Source organism: Platalea leucorodia (assembly GCF_965183815.1).
Source record: "Platalea leucorodia genome assembly, chromosome: Z".
Classification (NCBI taxonomy): Eukaryota; Metazoa; Chordata; class Aves; order Pelecaniformes; family Threskiornithidae; genus Platalea; species Platalea leucorodia.
The window spans coordinates 24,209,061-24,224,881 of NC_138858.1; the positions used below are offsets into that span (position 1 = coordinate 24,209,061).

At 36.7% G+C, this 15,821-nt stretch overlaps 1 protein-coding gene across 1 annotated transcript in view; it reads right to left on the reverse strand.

The window, feature by feature from the left end:
* ADAMTS6 (ADAM metallopeptidase with thrombospondin type 1 motif 6) overlaps positions 1-15,821 on the reverse strand; it is a gene marked incomplete at both ends in the record, with an annotated part of 152,447 nt that overhangs the window by 96,085 nt on the left and 40,541 nt on the right. The window contains one exon of the mRNA XM_082337589.1: positions 545-588. Coding sequence (XP_082193715.1) covers positions 545-588 — 44 coding nt within the window. The remainder of the gene's footprint in view (positions 1-544; positions 589-15,821) is intronic.

The window sequence follows — 15,821 nt, forward strand, 5'->3', positions numbered from 1 at the left end:
CTTCTCCATTGTCAAAGCATCATTTTACAGAGTTTCAATATTACTGTAATTTATATCACTGTGGTATTTTTCTCTAAGTCTGTGAAAGGAATGATCTGAAGCTGTATTCCCTGTGTACAACACAGCAACAGTGTAAACCTCAAAGTCTGTTTCTTTTGTGAGGGTTTTCTTGTTTGGTTGGTTGGTTTGGGTTTTAACCTTCCTGAGGTCTTTGACTTGTGTTTTTTTAAGTAGATCATGGAGACAGATTAAATGGAAATAAACAGCAAGTTCTCTTCTGTAAAAAGTTTGAGTCATCTGCTAGGTTTTATCAGAACTAAAGCTATCAGAGAAGAAATACACATCAGCAGCTCACTTAATTTAAACTTCCAGCAATGTATCAAAGCCAAAACCCACCTAGGTTACCTTTTGGTTTTCATGTTTATAAAATGGCAAAATTTTGGAAGGATAAACTTAAAAAGATCTAATCAGTCAATAAATCAATAGCTGAGTACAAAGCAAGGAAACAGCAAATACAAGCTGATATTTCTCTTTATAATCTTACCCAGTGTTCCACAAGGCTTGTTTTTATAAGTGCAGATATCATATCTGTTAAGGAGGAAAAAAAGTAGATAAAATATGTCAGAAAATCAAATTTGTAAGATATTTTGTATATTTATCACGTATCTGTATGACAGTTCAAGTTGTCAGACCGCAATCAGCTTAATTATGTGCAGCCAGCTGGTGTCGGCATTTTCTACACTCTGGTGTAAACCACAAGCTGCAGTACACTCACAGCCGCTGGCCTCAGGCCAGTGGGACACCTGCCAGTAAGAAAAAAATGGTTAAAGTGGATCTTTGTAATCACCGGCTCCATAAAGCAGTCTACCATGCTGTTACGAAGTTACAGCAGCATGCCTATAGAATGCTACTGATTCAAAACACTGAACTTTTACTTTTTGAACATAATTGGAATCCTCTTACAGTCTCACACTTATCAACTAAACAAAATTAACTGTAACTGTTAGTATTTAAACTTTGATTCTAATTAAAAACTATAACTCTCAACTACTACACCAACAATTATATTAAAAAAAAATCTTATGAACTGCCATTATAGTTCCCTTCCCGTTATCTTCCAATGATTATATGTCTTAAGAGTATACTATAACAACCTAAAATGAAAAACATTTTTACAAAAAGCTAAATAATTCCTTTAAGGGAGACTTTTCATCACTTTAGAAACAATCCTTTAAATACAGAAGCTCAAGTGGGTTTTTGTGTAGTTAACATTTTAAGTATCTGGAGCTGAAAATGGAATTAAAATGCTTTCTGCAGCATAGCTAATAATAGCAGCGTTCATGCAGCAGTCAATTCATTAATTACACCTTCATATTTTGAATATGCAATCTGATGATATGGCTAGTGATATGAGAACACTCCTACAATGCCTTTGATTTTCAAGGATTTATACTGATTTCCCTGCAGTATGTTTCAGAATAATTTCTATTCTTTTGAATAGTGAGTGAAAACAAAGATGAAAAGATACCATCTTTATGCTTTAATTTTTAACCCAAGTAGTTACTAATCTCAGGCCACCAGACATTTCTCTTTAAAATAACCTAAGGACTTATCATGTAGGCGTCTGATCAAGAGATATATACCTTTCAGTATTAAAAGAGTTAAGGTCTGCCTGTAAGCCAAATCCATGGACAAAGTAACAAAGCTGAAAATTTGGAACAAATCCAGTAAACTCTCTGTGCATGTAGACTGCTGTGACCACATGGAATTCCTGTGATTTTTAAAGGTACTGAGTGTGGAGCAGTTTGTGGGATTAAGCTCGGATTTTGTACTCAAAAGTTCACATACACTGATCTCATCAAGGTCATTCAAACTCTGCCATCCTATATGTACATAAAGCTCTCACTTATTTCCCATTTGCTATTTGGAGAGGGGGAGGAAATCAAATCAGCAGTCACATAAAATGTGTTGGAATATAATCAGGTTTTGTATGTTACAAAGCTTTAAGATGACACAGATACAAAGATTTTTACTGAGTATTTCCTGCCTCTTACATATCTAAGGAAGCAAACTTGTTATTTCTGCATTTAGGACGGAGCCTGAACCTAATTCTATTGAAATTCATGCAAAATTATTCTTCAAAGAAAGCAGACAGAGCTCAGGCTTATTTAGGGAGAAAACCCAAACTTGCTCGATTTCTTTAAAATGTAGTTTAGGACTCAACACAAGGAAGTCTGTGCAATACACAGAAATTACTGGTCTTCTAATGTTTTTTAATATCCAGTGCTAACCGGAAAAAACAATTAAAGGCATAAATCCTTAGATAAAATGGATACTTAAGAAGAAAGCCAGTTCCACTAAACTCAAGTAAAACGTTGTCACTGATTTCAGCAGAGCTGAAAATTTGCCCTTATGGCCCGAATCTGCTTACTCTCATGCAGGTATGAATCTGAAGTTACTCCTCATCTTCAGTTCAGTTTCACAAGGAACTGTGATAGGAGAGAATGATATGAATTAAGTCCATTGTTCCTGTCATATTTTTGAAAAACAACGACCATGGTATCCTTCTGCTTATGCTGGGTAGCAAGTGTTCTTCCTTATGTATAGCCTAGCATTTGTAAGAAAACATGATGATAATGAAACTTAAATTAGATAATAAAACTAAGGAAAATATTGTTTTATTTTCCAAAACACTAATTATTTTTGCAAGAACATACCCAGGTAGTAATGTATTCTAATTATGGCTTCATTAAATATTCAAATTTTATAGGCAATAATTAATTTCCTGTAAGGAGCATTCATACACTCTTACACCTCCGTTTAACAGAAAAAAACTCTAAGTTTTCAATGTCCAATGATTTATTTTACCTACATCACCTTCAAGTTCCATTTTTTCTTTTTTTTCCTTTCATATGGATGGTTTCTGCTTATTATTTGTTTGAAAGCTTTTACCATTTTTATGTACCAAACTGCTCAATTCCATCATTTGCTTCTCTACACAATTTAACCAAATTGGCCTAACTTGCCTATTATGTTTTTGGCACCACTTCCTCTAATTTTATTTTGAATTTCCAAGGAATCCATTTAACCCACAGATGTTGGGTTCCAAAATGCAGAAGACTACAAAGTCAATACTTGCCAGAGAGTAGCTTCAAGCCAAGAAACCCTGAAATGACAAATCACCCAGATTATCCATGAGATTAGATTGGTCTAATTGCTATTTTTAAAAAAAAAAAAACAAAATCAACCAACCAACCAACACCACCACAAAGGTGAAGATGGGTCATAGTTGTCACCAGGACCTTAATAAATACTTCAGGAGCCAAAGATAACCAAAAGGTAAATTCTCAAGCCAACATTATCTCAACCAAGCATTAAAAATGATAACAACATTCACAAGAGTTATGCAAAAATGCAGTTTGCAAGATGTGAATACATTTTCTTTTTGATTCACTGACAGAACATGTAAGAGAGCCACCACAGAAAATTTGCATGTAAGAATACAGATATGCAGGTTGTAAAAACCCTCAGGATGAGATGGCAGCCTGACCATTTTGAGACAGCCAAGGAAATCCTTTGCCCGAGTTGGAAGAGAGGATCATATGCCTCCTATTAAAGTGGGTCCATATATCCTTGAAGTGTGACCAGGCTGGGGAAGTGGAATGTGGAAAGAGGTATTAGGCAAGATTGTTAATTACGTGTCCATTCCCGCCCTGAATGGATCAGAAGTCATTTGATGAGGCAGATGGGGAAGAGGTCTGGGACTTCTGGACACACCTGCAGGCTGCTGAAGAGCCACATCAGACAGGTGGGAAATGCACGATGGATGTACAGCTGTCACTGACAACTCTGACTGACAGATCAGCCAGAAGGAAACTGCAGAGATAGACTATTATCAGTTCAACACGATGGTCAAGAATTGGAGCAGCAATAGCCTCCTGTCATGCCATGAATCAGAGAGCAAGTGTTAGTGTGTCCTCCAAGGGCACTTAAAAGGAAAAATTTCTAGTCTTTTTTGCCAGGATATGAGCATGCCCCATGCTAAATTATACATGTATACCACTGAATTAAAAAGTGAAAAGGACCACACTCCTGGACACTGAAATTCTATTATCTGTATTATCAAACTGTTTTAAACATTCATCAAATTGTTAAAAAAAAAAGTTCCTTGCACAGATTTGGCTCATGACAACAACTACTCTCAAAGAATTCCCAGGAAAATTTCAGAAGGTGGCCACACACAATTACGAGCCTGCAAAACATACGAAGCTACTCTGTTCTTGAAAAGTCAGCCTTATAGCATGGACACAAGAAGTTCTGTGCCAGCAGTGCTCAGTGCAAGAAAAAAGTCACTGACAGGTTTATTTAATTTATTAGTATAGATGTAAGCTACAGACTACCTCTTGAAGAAGTTTCAGTCATCTGCAACTCTGACTTGCAGAAAAATCCCTTTCCTTTGCAAATCTGATGAGTGGTATGATCCTGATCATTTGAGTAGAACACAAGTCAAATACATAAGAAAGACGAGTTTTCTGTAAATACTGTAAGCACTGCTCAATCTTGTCAGATAAGCTATTTGCAGCTACAGCTAATCCCAGACACCTTAGAGGAAGACAAACATTTCTCTCCCATCTAGCTGTACACTGCAGGGAAAGGAGAGAGGATTATTCCTGATCCCTGCAACCTGTCAGCTTGCGGGCCTAATGCATGTAATCGTGCAACCATGAAGTTCACACAGAGCTCTATGTAGGCAAGTGTATTCCCTTATTTAAAAAAAGGGGGAGAAAGAGAAAGAGAGAGAGATACAAATTCACAGGGATGTTGTCACACCGTTAACAGCAAAGTTGAGTCCCTCTGTCCCAGTACAGGTCTCTTTCATGCTGAAATAATTTTTTTTATTTCTTTTAAAACAGATTAATAAGTTGAACTTTATCAGCATCGCACCACTACACTGTGGCCTTTCTGCCAGCTTCCTTTGAGCTCTAGGGCTTTTTAAACTTTCTGGAGCATGTATATTACAATTCAAAAAGTCGTTTTCATAGTGGTATTAACAGTAGTAGATACAAAGACAAAATTAATTACTACTTCTTACATGTTACTGTGTATTTATACATTCAGAGTTAACACTGCCCTTTTCACCAGTCTGATTATGTGAAATGGCCCACTACAGGAAAAGAATCTCTATAAAACACAGTTATCACTAGCTGTATGTTACTGGAAATATCTACTGTGCCAGAAAGAAGGGCTATCTGCATCAATTCAACACTGAGATAGAAATATACATATAACAGAACTGGAAACATACATGAATACTAGCATGGGATACACTTTAAAGAATTTAACTAATCAACAAGAATAACCCACAGCATGTATTTTCTTTAAGTATGATAAATGAATAAAGCATGAAAACTCTTATTAGAAATGCAAACTGTTCAAAACCACTATGAAACACAAGCTACTTACTTACAAGCACATAAATCTACTCTAAAATTACCTGAAAGCTACCAATATGCCTGAGTAATATTTGAGATAGATATTGACAGAAATAAGTGAGGCTTTTGAAGGAATATTTCTTACTGAAAAAGAGTTTAGGAAACAAAAAATATAATCACAGCAAATTGCTGAGGAAAAACCTACAAAGATGGCTGGAATATAAACATAAGAAGTACACGAATATAAGAAAATTTAGGCTAGACAAAACTGTCAAATAGGTATGACTAGACATAAAGCTCTTCATAACTTTGAGACAGCTCAGCAGGTACTTCATATATATAATACTACAGGATTTGCCAATTAACCTGCTTGAAAAGGTTGTCAGAAAACAAAATAAAGCCTAAGAACTGGTTCTGTCCTGACTAGAGGATATAAATTATTAAGAGCTCATTTTTATGGAACATATCCAAATATATTATCTCTGAAAAGAAGGTTTTATTTTTCACTTGTTTTAAACCAAATTATACTCTTTGACACTTGCTTTTTATTATTGCAGGTTTTGACAATAAGCTATTCAAATAAGGACTGTCCTTTTCATACACCCTTGCTCAACAATAAACATAAAGGGTTCATTAGAATTCAATCTTTTTACTTTTTATTCTTCATGCTATGCAACATGATTTATCTATGCACCCAATCTGTCTCATATTTGAATAACTGTTAAAAGACTAGACCCCAAAAACCCCTATTTAAAAAAATTAAGTTAACCTAGTTCCAACACCTCCAACTATAAAGTGAACCACTGCTGAATCAAACTGAAATCTCACACTTCCCTTAAAAGGATCAAAAACCTCAAGCTATCTGACAATTCCAACTCTTATTTCTAAATTATGGAAAACAAAAATGAAAAAACAGTGAGCAGCTTGTAGTTTCACCATATTCTTTTGCTTACATATACTTGGCTATGATTAAAAAGTGTTTTTTTTGCAAGTGCAGACAATGTCACTAATGGTAGAGAATTGTGTGGAAGAACAGTTATAAAACAAATACTGACTTTTGGTCAGTTTTTATAAAAAGCTTTGTATCACAGTTCTTCAACAGTTCATCGCTCTTAAGATAATTTGGTCATTCATTAGATTTGCACAGGCTACAAACAGCAATACTCTTTATAACACAGTACTTTTTGATGTCTTTCTAAAAGCTTTACTAGAGCATATCCTTAGCCTTACAGAAAGTGGTACACCGCAACAGCATTCTGCCTTAAAATAAAGTACACGTCTTATTTGGTTTCTTCCTCAAAAACCTCAAACCAGAAAGAGCTATTTAAACCAAGGAAGGAAAAGCATAATGTTACATGTTACACATCACTCAACAGAAATAGCTTTTTCTATTATTAGTTTTCCATGTCTTTAAAACTGCCATAGACAACCAAAGTCTGGCTCTATTGGACCTTCTTATGATACTTAGCTTGGGTGGATAAATGAAGTTCTCAAGTACAGCTAGAAAAACTATTACTGCTATAAGTTCTAATTCTCCTGATTTATATGAAAAGAAATACTTCAAATAATTGCACTGTAGATGAAACATTTCCATACTACCTTTTCTAAACTGCAAATGCAGTCAGAACAGTAAAAATAAACTCCATTCTGAAACAATTTTTTTAATGCTGTCATTTGTCTTCATCAATTTAGGCAATGTAACATTAGAATAGCAGTTGCAAATTTACCATAATCAGTAGCATTATCAATGTACTTAGGACAGATGTACAAAGCTGATTTTGAGATAATGATTTAATAAAAGATTCTCTCAATGCAAATTCCACCCCTAGAGTGTCTAAAAAAATTTTCAACTAAGTTCATGAAAAATACATCAACAGACACGTTTTTCTTCAACACTATGTTGATACGTCATGCAAGCATATTGCAGAGCTATTGCAAAGGATACTAATTACATTAAAATAGAGGACTTCATAGATGAGTTTGTAAACTAAAATAGTTCTAAAGACAAGGTGAAGACCCTCAGCTTGAAACATACCCTAGGTCGTGATACACCATTTCAAATCACTGACAAAAAGTCATCATACCAAAGATCAGAGGATTAGCCTTAAAGTCTTGTTATTTTGAGGAAATAATACATTTGGGCTTTTTAGTCATCTTCTGCTTTCTAAGACTATCTGTATTTATCTACATTTTGGGCACTTTTCATGGTGTTTCTACAGCCATCCAGACTAAAAGCTTCCTTTTCCAATGTAAGCGATGATCCTCATAGAGAAACATGTCCTTACCAGCTACAGCAATGAGAAGAGCATGAAGTAAGGGGAAGTACAGAATAACAAGTGCTGCAAACAGTTAGATCATGATCTAGTTAAGTATCCAAGACAGACACCTACAGAAACTTAGAAGAACAATGTCAGTATTCTACTAGTACTAAAAAAATGACTTAAACAGGATTAATACTGCTGACTCGTTCAGATATGACACTTACCACAGAGCAATCCTTGCTCTTAAGAAAGTACCATCAAGTGGATTAAAGTTAGGTAGCATAAAAATACCGATAATTCCTTGCTGTCCGCTGACATACTGTTAACATCATTTGAAACTCTGGAAACAACAGAATACTTCCCTTCCCCGCGTTCTTCTTCTAATCAGAACCTTTCTGTAGACCATACAGGACTACAAAGTAAGAAAGTATCAGCTCAATCACAACATCATGAAGGCAAATGAACATTGTACAAACTCATTAGACAATTTTAATTGACAATGTAGACTCTAGAATTACTCTAGAGACAGCTTTACAAGCAAACTCTAGCACTGAAGAAACAGCCAGGCACTTGTTGTTCCAAAGCCTGCCCCTTGCAGACCGTGGACTAGCAATGTCACTTCACTCTGCTCTGCCTTGATTTCTCCATCATTAGAAGTTCTCTCTTCCTTTTTTCTATTCTGTATCCAACATGTACAGGCTTGCTGCTCAAACTCATTCCTCCCTCCTCCATGTATTTTCTTTTGTGATCCTCAGTGAACGTAAGTTCTAGCAGAGTTCTCTCTCCACAGCTTTAAGATTATCAAAGATTGATTGATGGCTCAAGCTATTGTCAACTAGCTTATACAAACAGGCCTATCCTACTATAAACATAATTTTGCGGGATATCCACATGGCAGTCATAGCAGCATCAACAGGCTCAGCCTAGGGTAGCCACCCAAAGAACTATCTTGCTTCTTTCCATTTTTACACCCTGCACCGAGTTCTGTGCTTCTGCATTTAACACCAGCACGTAAGCTAACTAAAGAGGTTTGACTGAGTCTTCAGTATATTGGAATCACTTTACTGATAGCAGTACAGACAGCGTAAGCCATCATATAGAAGGAACTCCAGGCCTTCTAGCAGTTGTAGTCCAATCTTAGATGAATCCATCCTTCTTCTTCAGAACATGTTAGTTCTGTTTCAAGCTAGGCTTTAGGTCCCCTTCAACACTGAGACTCCTCAACCAGGCATCTTTCAACAAAATCATTAAAAACCCTGTATCTGGATAAACCACATGTAGATTTCAAAATTGTAAAAATTTGAAAAGTAATTATGATAGTAAGGAACAAAGCTTGCAAGCTGAAGACTGTGAAAATTATAAAAATTATAAAAATAATTAGAGAGTTTAAATCTAGCAGAACTACAAGGAGTGTTTCAAAACATTTCTGTGGCATATCTAATTTTCTTTCCATAGGATAGCTCTGGATTCACAGCAAAAATTGTTATACTAGTGCATCAGAAATGTAGAGCTACCTACCTGAGTCACAATTGTGACTTCATCACCATTCAGAGACAACTGAGAGATTCAGCATTTGCACTATCACAACATAGGTAATGCTTAACCTGCCGTATTCTGTTCCTTAAAAGTGATTCCATAGTTTTATTGTATTCACAGTACTGAGCAAAAATTTAGATAGAGTTAGTTACACAGATGTGATTAACTAAAGCTGGCCTAGAGAACAGAACTGAAATTTCTGCATATCTACTCCAAGTACACTGTGAATAATTTTTCTATCAGTGTATTCGGGAAAAGTCTGGCAACTAATACATAAAGCCTTTGTTCAAAGGACATTCACTCAGAGCAGCTCAAGCAGCTTGCAGGGCAATGCTTTTTTAGAGTGCGCTAATGCAACAAAGTCTGGGAAAAAGGAAGACTAGCAAAACTAATTACATAGGCGTGGTTGGGGGCATCCTGCCATACAGCAGAAAATATTATGCTAAACCATTTATAGGAAGCCACTAGTCTAGACCTTTGGCAGGAGGGAAACACAGCTAGCAGCTATGATTACTAACCAAGTTTTAGTTCTGTTGTACAGAAATAAATCAGATAAATTATAGCAATGACATATTGCAAATATATTTATAAGTTTTGCTGTGGATATGGCCTTTCTTCCTTTTATAACTTTCTGAGTATTTTAAATAATTAGTTTACAAGTCTCTCAGAAGATCATGCATGTCTTTATACACAAAACCCACTTTATCTGCCCTTACTCACACTGTATACAGGATAAACGCTTGGTACTTGAGGTAGGTTGTAAATAGTAGCAGTTCATTAGGATGACAGACCACACCTGGTACAAAAATAAGAACATAAGAATTGCAACATGGGCCAGACCAAAGATTCCACTATCCCAGTACCATGCCTTCATGATGATCTAAGAGAATGCCCAAGAAAGAATAACACCAGTGCAAGTATAAAAAGGCAATTACCCTAATACTCTACCAACTTCAACTATTTTTGGCTCAGATTTTTTGAAACAGATGTGCTTCTGGGTATTTAGTAACTCTCAATGGATTTTTCTTCTGTGAACTTGCCTAGCCAACCTTTCAACCTATGCACAGGTCCAGCTTCCATAAAGTGACTTGCCAAGGAGTTTCAACATCAGCAAACTCTTGCATAAAGGGCTGCCTCCCTTCTCCTTGTTTTGAGCCTCTCTTTTGCTAAGTTTACTGGGCAGCCTCTAGTTCTTACACTGAAAGATGCAATGAATGATTGTTCCTTATTTATGCCCTCCATACAATCTGTAACTTTGTAGATCACTGTAATATTCTCCCAGATTTGACTTGTCCAAAATTTGACTCCGCTAAGAGAGTCCTCAACTTAGTCATTCCTGGTAAAGGTGGTCATGCATTTTTTTGATCATCCTTGCTTCTCTTTTCCAATTCTCCTAAGACCTTTTGAGATAAGACTGCCAGAATGACACAAACTATTCAAGACGTAGGCATATCACATCCAGTTTACTCAATGGCATAATAAGGTTCTTTGTTCTTTTCCCCATAACTGTTAATACTTAATTTGCTGGATTAACAACGTATATTTTACATGTAGCCCAAATCTTTTCAGTAAAATCATAATATTATCAAATAATAGAATCAAAATAGGAAAGAAGATCAGTGATTATTTTCTGTTGCTTCTGGTTGATATTTTTCAAAAATTTCTGAGAAAAAGGATTAAAAACTCTGTACTGTTACAACTTATTTTTCCTGAACATGATAAGAACAATAAGCCCTGTGCTTGGGCCCAATTAACAATCACAAAGTATCTGGGTAATCACAGAGTTGTGTTTACACAGAACTAAATTTCGGTAGCTTAACGCAGTAATTAAAAGCTTCTTCAGTCAATGGAATAAAATCTATTTGCTGAGGTTTTTTTAAGGTCACAAAGAAAGACAATCACTCCATTCAAATGATTTTTAACCCTTACAAGTATCAAAAGGAATTTTTGTTCTAGCAGCAAAATAATCTATTTTACAAGTTTAGTGTTTATTTCTATAAGCGCGTGTTACGATAAATTACAATAAAAGATTTCTCCTCTTCAAGAAATGACAGCAACTAATTTGATTGCCAGTGCTTAAAGAACGATACAAAGCCAACCAAGTGCTAGATATCTGTGATAGTTCTCCAGATGACATGCATAAATTCTATCAAACAGGCCACTGCTGTGTTCTACAGCTAACAAATTTTGAAGATAACGAATTTTGTGGACTGCCTGTGAACTGAGAAGAGAAATGCACAGAGTGACAGAATGAAATGGCGGCAGAAGCAATGTCTGTAACAAACGTAAGTTTAAAAGAAGTGAACAAAGAATAAGTCTACAAGAAGAACAACATGACTGAGATCTTGTCCAAGTTTGTGAGAGTGCATTGACCCAAAGGTCCTGTCGTGTTAGGACTTAATTTGGTTTTCTTTTTTTTTTTTTTTTTTTAAATGCGCTGGCCAACAGAATACCTGCACCTCAGACTGATCTCTGAAGTCTATGTGTATCAGAAAGTGCAACCCATGCATCCAATCCAGAACTGCATATAAATCTTTGTTTCATCTTCTTCTCCATACAATACACAGCTGGAAGAAATATTTCCTCTATTCAAGACAAAAAAGTCTGAATGACATATATTATCATTATCATGTCTATCTTATTTTTTACAAATCATTTTAATAACAGCAACTAACTGTTGTGAATGAATGGCTGAATACCATGAGAACAGTAACTTATTTTACAACAGTGGCTCTTCACAAACCACATTACTCTTATTGTATAAGGACTGGGATTAGTCAACTGTGTCTATCCAGACTGTCTGCACACATGTATACTTAGTTCCCCATACCTTAAAGAATGTAAGAGTGGAGCAGGTGCAATTTATTTTAGTACTTCTGCCAATAAAGAATCACAGAAGACTCAGTACTAGCTGAGAAAGAAAATGGGCTGCAGCAACAGCAATCTGTTTTGCAAAGGGATGTACCTGTCAGATTCCTTTCCCTACGTATGAGTTCTTCAAACTAAGCTATTAATTCCATATTAAAACTACCTGATTGTCAAAAGGAATTCCTCACTGATTCCTTAGTTTTAACCTTCCATACATTATTCAAGCCTTAATTTTGTAAACTAGTCTTTCAAAGCTAACCTGTCTTGAAGTGGGACAATAAATTCCTCTTCAGTACTTTTATTAAGCCCACTAAGCATTTACCCACTTTTTTTTTTTTAAAAACAGTGGCAGTTGTATTTCCAAAACTAGTTTTGTTTCCTCTACAAATGTTATGAAAGGATAATTCCATTATTTTTTTGAATTGACAGACTACTTCTTTGTATTAAAAGTGACCTGAACTTATGTTTTTTATTTTTACCAGATACTGAATACTAGCATGACACTATTAAAATAATTATTCCCCCAAGTCTTATAAAGTTCTAAATGCTGAGCAGAAATTTTTACTGGCTATAAAGGAGAACTTTTTTACCCATAAGGCTGTGTTGGGTTTGCGTGGCAAGGTTTTGGTAGCAGCAGGGGTACAGGGGTGGCTTCTGTGAGAAGGTGCTAGAAGATTCCGCCATGTCTGATAGAGCCAATGCCAGCCAGCTCCAAGATGGACCCGCTGCTGGCCAAGGTCGAGCCCATCAGCAATAGTGGTAGCGCTTATGTGATAACATATTTAAGAAGGGGGGGGGGAAACACCAACCCAACAAAAAACACAGAACAATTGCAGCCGGAGAGAGGAGTGAGAATATGTGAGACGAACAACTCTGCAAACAGCAAGGTCAGTAAAGAAGGAGGGGGAGGAGGTGCTCCAGGTGCTGGAGCAGCGATTCCCCTGCAGCCTGTGGCAAAGACCATGGCGAGGCAGGCTGTGCCCCTGCAGCCCATGGAGGTCCATGGTGCAGCACATATCCATCTGCAGCCCATGGAGGACCCCGCACTGGAGCAGGTGGATGCCTGAAGGAGGCTGTAGTCCCATGGGAAGCCCACGCTGGAGCAGGCTCTTGGAAGGACCTGTGGACCCATGGAGAGAGGACCCCACACTGGAGCAGGTTTGCTGGCAGGACTTGTGACCCCGCAGGGGACCCACACTGGAGCAGTCTGTTCCTGAAGGACTGCACCCTGTGGAAGGGACCTATGCTGGAGCAGTTCATGAAGAACTGCAGCCCCTGGGAAGGACCCATGTTGGAGAAGTTCATGGAAGACTGTCTCCCGTGGGAGGGACCCCATGCAGGAGCAGGGGAAGAGTGTGAGGAGTCCTCTCCCCCTGAGGAGGAAGGAGCGGCAAAAACAACATGTGTTGAACTGACCCCAACCCCCATTCCCCGTCACCCTGTGCTGCTGGTGGTGAGGAGGTAGAGAAATCATGAGTGAAGTTAAGCCCAGGAAGAAGAGAGGGGTGGGGGGAAGCTGTTTTAAGATTTAGTTTTTATTTCTCATTATCCTACTCCAATTTGATCAGTAATAAATTAAGCTAATTTCCCCAAGTTGAATCTGTTTTGCCCATGATGTTAACTGATGAATGATCTCTCCCTGTCCTTATCTCGACCCACGAGCCTTTTGTTGTATTTTCTCTCCCCTGTCCGGCTGAGGAGGGGGACTGATAGAGCAGCTTTGGTGGGCACCTGGCATCTAGCCAGGGTCAACTCACCACAGAGGGCAGTTGCGCAGTAAAGTGGGTTGCCCAAACACGTTTTGCAAGACTTGATTGGATAAAGCCTTGTGCAACCAGGTTTGATCGGATAGCTCACCCTGCTTAGCAGGGGACATTGGACTGAAGACCTCCAGAGGTCCCTTCCAACCCGAATCCCATAGATTCTAAGTAGGTGTTATCTGCAGATCTTCAAAATGTATATTTAATAACCATGGAAAAATAAAAATGACATTTTAATACAACTCTTCAGAATATTCATTGAAAAGGAAAGTAAATTACATACCCCAAATGGAAGCTTCATTACAGCCATAGTTATTGTAGTCTAAATATTTTATCAATACAGAAATCAAGGGCAAAACGTCTCCCTTCCCATCCCACTCTTGAGTTGGAACAGTCCTACATCTTACTAAAAACTACACATGAAATCTCTTGAACCACACTCCCCAGTTAGTTGACTGTTAAGTTTTAAGCACCTGACACTGTCCTGTAGAACACGTTCTCTTCTGCAATGCCAACACAACTGCCTAGAACACTAATCGTAAGAAATCCAAGAAGTTCAAGCTGAAAGAAAAGTAAGCATGCCTTATTTTTTCCAGCTCAGTAAGTTTTGGCAATTAATGTAGTTAAACCATTATAAATAAATGCAAGTAAGTAACATAAAATCTGGAAACAAGAAAAGTTTAAATCCATCGGATAAAACATTTCTCTCAATTGTGGCTGAAAAATAGGGAGAATTTTATTGTTTTAAAATCACAAAATTATCTAATTACTTTGATCTATGCTAAGTTAGTGAATCGAAACACTTAACTTCCACCCAAATTATACAGAAATAAAGATCAACATAGAAGTTTAATAAAGTAAGGATGCTTGGAAAGACGTTGGATAACATGCAGAAAATACCAGTATTTGATTTTGTTCTCAATGTATTAACCATAATTTCTGTTCTGAAAAATAGTCTGGTTCTTAATTTGTTCAGTTTTAGTTATTTTAGTGTCTCTATTAATGTTAAGTGTGGCTTTATTCAACAAATACGAGTCATTTACAAATGTAAATACTTTAATCAAATTCCCCCTTTGCATGGAAGAACTTGTAAAAGTCTAAAGCAAAAACTCTGAAGTAAAAAATTATTTTTTAGTAGTTAAAAATGTAAAAATATTAGATGAATAAATGTATTTAAGTTCTAGAGCTACTTAAAAGAATGCGCAGAAGTAGTTTCCTTCCAGTAATGCAGGGAGAGAGCAAATTCAGCAGTGCAAAGACTACAAAGAAGAGCCACACATTTCAGGAAGTTACTACCCCTAGCATAGCACCATACTATTTAGAATCCCATTTTTAAAAAGGGTCACGTACAGGAACAAAGTTTTTCAGACTGCCAAACAATCTGTTTAATTGACTCAAGGCATAACCAAAAATAGAATTGCAAAACATCACAATCATCCTGACCAATTGCATATCTTACTATTCTATTGTTTGCTGCTGATTTTCTTAACCACTAAATAATTAAGATTCTTAGCCAAAATATGACTAAAATGGAATAGCTTCAAAACCAATCTTGGTCAAAGACCCATAAACACTTTCATGGCTTAACAGATTGCATTTCACACATCTGAAAAATTCCTTAGTTTTGCTAGTGTTTGGAGTACAATTTCTTGTTCTTTAGTGTTTCCAAATATATTGTTCAGAATTGCCTAATGTATTTCACTCCAGTTTGGCAGGTGGTTGAAAGTGCTCATAGGGTAGACATTTCTTCTGAAAGAATCTGGACAATGAGTATTTGTCAGCATTACTTATGACCTTGCAATTTTTAAGCAGGACTAACCATCCTAAAATTACAATATAAGCAAATACCTTTCATTACAGCTAAATTAATGTGCAAGCTAAGGAACTGCCTGTACCTCTTCCTCCTTATTTATCCAATCACTTAGCACTCCCTTTTTCAAGCTGCCGAGAGTAATAAATGAGAG